Here is a 7,182-nt window from a genome sequence, read left to right as displayed (position 1 = left end):
CTTTGGCCCCATTGATCTATTTTAAGAGTTCATGTTGTGTGTGCACAGATATGTATAACATTTTGTGCATTCAATTTTTCTCCCTAAAGCCCTCCATTAGTATTTTCTTTGTGTTTCCAATGCTTTCCATTTCATCTTTTTACTAGGAGAAAAAGAAATTAGGTGAACTATCGATGACTAAAATTGGGTTATTTGCTTTACTAACCCGGCCAATAAGCAATCCTATATAAATTTATAACAAGATTCTTTCTTTTTTCCTTAGATTAATTATGATAAACTAATTCTTATAAAGTTTTATAAAACTTTCATGGCTTTTACAAAATTTATGACTTAATTTGTCAATTAACAACATGTCGTGAGCCAATAAAATATCCTAGAGAATTACATTTTAAAGAAATACATTTGACGTTTTTGTCAACCTTTTCACGTTAAAAATACGAAATACATTTTAAAACGAGAAAATCATTTTCAATTAGTTTAATGATTAATTGATTTGCACTAATCAAGATTAATTTAGGTCAGCCAATTGGGGATGACCAGCTTAATATGCTTGCTCATTAATAATGTCATTAAAGTCAAGGAAACACTCCTGCAAGTGAAAAATAGTGAAAATTGACGGCTAGTGCTAATCGCTTTTGAGTAGTTCTGGGTTCTCTGGTTCTTTGACTCTGATGACACATAAAAGATTTATTTAATATATTTTGTTCTTTGTGTCATCACGTTCTCACAAGCAGTGGGGAAACACTGGTAGCTGATATAATATATAAATATATTTTTTCCTTTTGAAAACTGAAAATTTTTAATTTCCGCTACTGCCTTTCAGATTTTCCAGTGAAAGCCAAAAAGAAAAAGAAAAATTATCAGTCTCCCAAGAATTCTAATCAGATGGGCTTTCAGATTTTGAACATTTCATCGCTGGAGCATCGGAACAAAGCTTGGGATTCTGATCAGCCGATGGAAAGCAGGGGAACAAACAGAACATGTACTGGAAGTCATGGGTATAATGAGCTTGATCAGCAGAAAAGGCCTACTTATATTAATGTAAATGTGGTAGAGGAAGCTAGATTTGGAGTGGGCAGAAGTGGGCGTACAAAAGTTTGTGCCAGAGGCCACTGGAGACCAGCTGAAGATGCCAAGCTCAAAGACCTTGTTGCCCAGTATGGTCCTCAAAACTGGAACTTGATTGCTGAAAAGCTTGAAGGAAGAGCAGGTAATTTATTAATATCAAAATTCAGAAGTACTCATGAACAGCTAGATGAAGGGTTGCAAAATCTTTATATATATTATTTGTATATTTTTTTATTTTTAATTTTTGAAGCCCTAAGCTTTGTTGTGTTTTTCCCTTCTGTGTATGTGCGTGCGTGTGCGCGCGTGCGCTTGTATAGGTAAAAGTTGCAGGCTGAGGTGGTTCAACCAGTTAGATCCAAAGATTAATAAGATGGCATTCGGTGAGGAAGAAGAAGAAAGGCTTTTGGCTGTCCATAGAATGTACGGGAATAAATGGGCTATGATTGCTAGGCTGTTCCCCGGGAGGACTGATAATGCAGTTAAGAACCATTGGCACGTAATCATGGCTAGGAAACACAGAGAGCAATTCAGCGTTTGTAGGAGGAGAGATAAAGCCTGCTCTTCCCGAGGAGTAATACGGAACAGGATTGGGTTTGATGTGTGTCATCAAATGAGCAAAGCATGCAGTGAATCTACCATCTCTAGCACTCTTGATGAATCTTCCTCAACGTGCACTAGTCTTTCCCTCTCAACCTCTTCTGCCAGACTGCCTGCTTTTTCCAGCTCAAGTTCTATTCACCAGCACCAACCTTGTGGATTCCATATAGGTATAGTTAGTTTCCCCCCCCCCCCCCCCCCCCCCGCCTCTCTCTCTCTCTCTCTCTCTCTCTCTCTCTCTCTCTCTCTTCTTTATTGTACTTGGGGCAGTATCAAATCCAATCAGTGTGTTGGTCGGTATTCTGGCGAAACACAAGACATTACGTGATCATCACGATCATATCTAGTCGAGATAATGTTCAAGATACAACACAGAATATCGAGCATTATTATTTTTCTTCTTCAGTATCTTTGTTCTATGTTTTAAATCTTATTGTGTTTCTTATGTTTGAGAATAGATTTGGATTTATATGGACTCCGACCAAAAGTAATATAAAATTAAATTTATTTTCTTCTAAATTCATAAAAATCCAAATTTAATACTTCAAATTCATTCCCTCAAATATTACCTTATAGTGTTCTAGTTTTTTTGTATCTTATGTATTCCATATTGGTATAAACAATTTTTCTGTCTAAGCTCAAATTCCTGAATTTTCTTCCACGAGTAATTTTTTTAATTATATTTACATTCATGATTTGTTGTTTTTTTTTTGTTGTTGGGTTGCAGGCCAATTTGGAGAAAAGGTAGGGACAATGAGCAATGGGAGTTTGGGTAGTTTCTACAGCATGGGTAAAAGTTGCAGTGGTCATTTTGGGCCAGTGGAAAATGCAATGGAATTTGATCTGGACTTGGATCAATTTGAGCATCCAAAGATAGACTACTTCAGAGAAGCGCCTACGGAAACAGCTAACTTGGAGCTCAACAATCACATGTTTGGGAAAAATGAAAAGGGAAATGAGGAGAACATCAACACGTCTTTCATTGATTTCCTTGGGGTGGGAACCACTTGAGGCAGTGGGTTTTAGGCTTTTGCTTTTGGGCCTAGACCACTCATATAACTAAGCAAAAGCCATAACAAAATGTGGGTTTTCCATCTGATTCTCTAATCCATGTACCGTTATTTTATCAGGGGGGAAAAAAAATAGATAGATAGATAGATAGATAGAGATAGAGAAAGCTCTTCGTTTATTAGTACTAATTATCATTTCAAATAATTAGGCCCCAAAATAATTCTCAAGGGGTAGCTTGTTTAGTTTTAGACTTACCCATATATGGGTTCTATGTTTTGTGTGTAGCGTACTTGTGCAATATTGGCCCAAATACTACCCTAATATCCCCTAAAAACTACTTTAATGCCCGCTGAAATTAGATTTCCAAATTCTCTTTGAATAGCCGGGCAATGGGTTATTGGGTTAAGATCCTTTCATACGTGACTTTTAATTACTCTATTGCTCCTATGTCAATATATTATATAGCATGCAATGCCAAAATCTCTTGTAGGCTGACAAATGATTCTTTGGATGGTGTTTAATGTACGAGTGCATTGTTTGTTTTTCTAATTTAAAGATTCCGATGAAAAGTGAAAATTTTGTATGACTAGATTACATTCTAGTCGAAGTTTGAAGATATTTAAGAGATAAAGGAAGTGTATGATGATTGACTTACATAGTGAATGAAATTAGGAATAACTTCCCAAGAGGGGGGTGAATTGGATTTTTTTTTTATTTTAATATATTTTTTTAGCTTTTGCTTATGATACCAAAGAGAACATAATTAATAACCGATAATCACACTTGAAAATACTGAAATTTAAATTCATAAGCCAATTAATGAAATCAAAACAATTCAATCACTCAACCAAGAATATTAGTGCTTTTGTTAATTTCCTTATAAATGTTTACCACCTTCTTTAAATAAGCTCTTAGTATGCTTTTCTCTTGATCAAGATTTCCACAGATTAACCAACGTACTCCCTTTTGGGTTTCCGCAAATGGTTAATCAAAACGTGCTTTCTAATTATCAAGAGTTTTTGTTTCTTTCTCACTTTAAAACTTGTAACCTGCACTTTTAAATCATACAACAACAACAAGTACAGAATATAAAGTCAAGTAGAGAGAAAGACACAAGATTTTTTATGAGGTTCGGCTTCAACATAGCCTACGTCCTCGCCCTTGACAAAACACCGAAGGGTTCCACTATAGCAGTTCTGTTATCGGGGTGGAACAACACCTGTTTACAACCACTCCTTGGCTAAGGCTAGAGTCCGCCTTCTCCAAACAATTTACCCTTGTTTGGTCAACAATCCAACAGCTTGAAATTGTTCAAAATCTACAAGAGAGATATCAAAAAGCTGGTGTACAAGAGAGATTCACACAAAGAGTAGATTAGTACAAATTAAAACTATGTACTTCAAAAGATAAATATCAAGAAAGAAATACACTTTTGAAGCTTTACAAGATTTTCACCAAATTCCTTTTCTCCATATGAGAATCAGTAATCTTTCTTCAAGAATTGATGAGCAAGAGTATAAGAACAACAATACTTTTAGCTTGCAAAAGATTGATCAAAGAGAGATTTTGAAAGCAAGAGAGCTTGAGAGATTTTCAATGCTTGATATATTTTTAATGCACAAGAACCATGTATTTATAAACTTCCAAGCAAGTTTCCTTGTTGCAAAAGTTTCCTTAAAGAGTTTCCCAAGTTGTTAGAAAATTTGAGGTTCAAACGGCTATAATTTTAAAAATAAGATTTTAAAATTTTTGCCCGTTGAACAGTGTTCAGATATCTGAGGATTCAAGGTCATATGTCTGAAGTTCCTGAAACCCTTTAAAAATAGAACTAGATACAGGGTCAGACATCTGAAGATAAGGTTCAGACGTCTGAGGTGCCAAGTTCAGATGTCTGAAGTTGCGAGTTGAGACGTCTGAACTGCTACTGCCTGTTTCTGTTTTGCTCCATAAAATCTTCAGACGTCTACACTTAATCTTCAGACGTCTGAAGTAATTCTTCAGATGTCTGAACATGATGTTCAGTCATCTGATCTGCCAAGAACCTGTTTTAAAAAATATTTTTCTTTAAAAACTGATTTGCTCTCTTATAATCTTTACAAGACTTGATTCAATGTACTTAAATAGGTCCTTAAGTCTTTATAATCTCTTGGAAGAGCTTCAAAACATATTTCAAACGATATTCTAGCTTTTGAAATACTTACAATATATTTAGTAAGTCTTTGTATGCCAATCTTGATATCCTCCTCAATCTGGCTTTTGCAGTTCTTTGTTTGAGCTGCAAATGTCTTAGATTCTCCTTGGATCATTGATTAGTTGTCCTACACTTGATTCATACTTGATCTTTACTTGAATCATATTTGGGCTTTACTTGAACCATACTTGAACTTTACTTGAATCATACTTGATCCATATTTCCTGAAACACAACAACTCAACCTTTCCAAGTTAAATAGTGCTTTGTTTGTTATCCCCAAAACCAATTGAAAAATCTTGCTAGGCAAACAGTGAACATTATCGAGAATTCCCCTTATAAGTTTGTCCCATATTTAAAAAATATAGAGGAGGATGGGTACTTATATACATGGTTAGATTCAAAACCTAATGACAATTTAAACTTTTCAGTCAAATTGGTGCTCACCCATGTATATCAAACTCACATATGAAGATTTCCTCGGTCCAAACAAGTGGTATCAAAATCGATAGTTCAAATTGAGCTTGAGCATTTGTACATGTGTTCTTACGGATGTTAATCCTGTAGAAGAGGAGCATGGTGGATCATATTGATGCTATCACCATGTGCTCTTTCCTAAGGTTGAGTTGTGATTTTTGGTGTAATCTCTAAAAAGGGAGGGGGGGGGGGGGTGAATTGGATATTTTAAAAATTATAGGTCAAATTTTTTACAACAGTATATCACAACCTAGGTTTGTCTAGACACGTATTAATTCAACAGATATATGGAAGAACTCAAGCTTACTCTCTAAAAATCGATTTTCAACAATGCAAGAATGAGTGAGAGTTTTAAGCTTTGAAATGAATGTGTAATGTTAGCGAAAATGCGTACTCAATCTAACTTCAAGTTGCAATCAATATGAAAATGAAGAAGATGAGTATATTGCTCTCTTTCTAAAAGAATATGCAAACAAATATGTGAAAGAGAGTGAGATGAATGCTTGTATGTGAGTGAATATCAAGTATAGCACACAAAAATTTGAGAGAATTTCTTTGCTAATAAAAAACTACTAATCCAACTTTAGAATGGAGTATATATAGATTCTCCAAAAATTATAACCGTTAGGGACAAGGTGGGAATTTAAGAAATATTTAATGACAAAAATAATCGTGTTTAGCGCTGAAAAAATTCGGCAACTCGAGAGGGTTGGTCGACTGACGAGGGCGTTGGTTGGCTGACCACATGAAAATTTAAGCCATTCAAAGAAGGTTAGTCGGTTGACCAAAGCGCTGGTCGACTGACCTGTGTAAATTTCAAATTTTTAGTGAGGCTCGATCAGCTGGGCAAGGTGTTGGTTAGCTGAGCCAAAGCGATTTCCAAGCCTTCTTGAGTTCGGTCAATTGAGGCTCAATTCAGTTCATTTTGATTGGTCAACTAAGCATTAAAGTATTGCTAATAGTGTATGGCCGGTTGACTGGGCATTTCAAGAATAAATTGGGTCAATCAACTAAGGCAAGATAAAATTATAATTTTACCCTTAAGGCAAGGTCGATCAATTGAGCTAAGTGAAAACCTAAGATATGTCCTTAAAAATTTTCCTCTATATGTATGATTATTTTATTTTAATTGGGGAATTTTTCATGAAAGGTTTTGGGACCTAAGGTCAGTTTATGGTCTTTCTTTGAGCTGTCAATCCCATCATGCATGAATGCATTATTACATACCCAAAATTAAATGCAATTTAAATACAAGTTAGAAAATGTATTAATTCTCTTTTTGCTCTCCTTATTTCCATGCCATCTGCTGGTTTGAAGTGAACTTTTAGCTCCTTATGGCCTTGATCGCACCTCGACTCTACGTGCCTTCCAATAGGAAATCTGTTCATGCACTAAATGCACAAGTGAGTCTTTTGATTTGTCATAATCAAAATGGGATAAGACTCATAAAATTAACAATCTCCCCTTTTTTTATGATGACAAATACAAGAGCAAAAGTGGGTACAGTCTTAAAAGTTAGGCTTCTCCTAAGAATATGCATAAATTAAAATTCTAGAATAGTTCAAGCATATTCATTTCATGATAAAAGATGTTTTAAAAAAAAAAAAACATGTGCATTTAAGTTTGGCATTGAAGCTCATTGAAGTCCAGATATCACTACAAAAATAAGGTTATAAGTGAAGGATCAAAACCATCGCTATTAATCACAAAACCGTCACTAATAGTATTAGTGACGATTTTACAAGTATTAGTGATAGTTTTGAAATAGTCGCCATAACTGCGGTTACTAATAATTATTAGTGATGTGTCTGACCTTGTTGCAGTTATAGCACGTAGGAG

At 35.0% G+C, this 7,182-nt stretch overlaps 1 protein-coding gene across 1 annotated transcript; it reads left to right on the top strand.

Moving 5' to 3' along the window:
• Positions 1 to 790: 790 nt before the first annotated feature.
• LOC131144599 (transcription factor CSA-like) lies at positions 791 to 2,914 on the top strand. The gene is made up of 3 exons (XM_058093330.1): positions 791 to 1,210; positions 1,386 to 1,835; positions 2,393 to 2,914. Exons 1-3 carry the CDS (start codon positions 886 to 888, stop codon positions 2,674 to 2,676), a joined length of 1,059 nt encoding a protein of 352 aa, XP_057949313.1. The 5' UTR covers positions 791 to 885; the 3' UTR covers positions 2,677 to 2,914.
• The last annotated feature ends 4,268 nt before the right edge of the window (positions 2,915 to 7,182 follow it).

The sequence above is a fragment of the Malania oleifera genome, chromosome 12 (genome assembly GCF_029873635.1).
Source record: "Malania oleifera isolate guangnan ecotype guangnan chromosome 12, ASM2987363v1, whole genome shotgun sequence".
NCBI classification, from domain to species: domain Eukaryota; kingdom Viridiplantae; phylum Streptophyta; class Magnoliopsida; order Santalales; family Ximeniaceae; genus Malania; species Malania oleifera.
This window is presented reverse-complemented; position numbering and strand designations above follow the sequence as displayed.

What these genes read in the sequence shown, in the direction of transcription:
- LOC131144599 (XM_058093330.1), top strand. Translation starts at nt 886, where the DNA reads ATGGGCTTTCAGATTTTGAACATTTCATCGCTGGAGCATCGGAACAAA. An exon ending in AAAGCTTGAAGGAAGAGCAG is followed by an intron (nt 1,211 to 1,385) that starts GTAATTTATTAA and finishes GCGCTTGTATAG; the next exon opens with GTAAAAGTTGCAGGCTGAGG. An exon ending in ACCTTGTGGATTCCATATAG is followed by an intron (nt 1,836 to 2,392) that starts GTATAGTTAGTT and finishes GTTGGGTTGCAG; the next exon opens with GCCAATTTGGAGAAAAGGTA.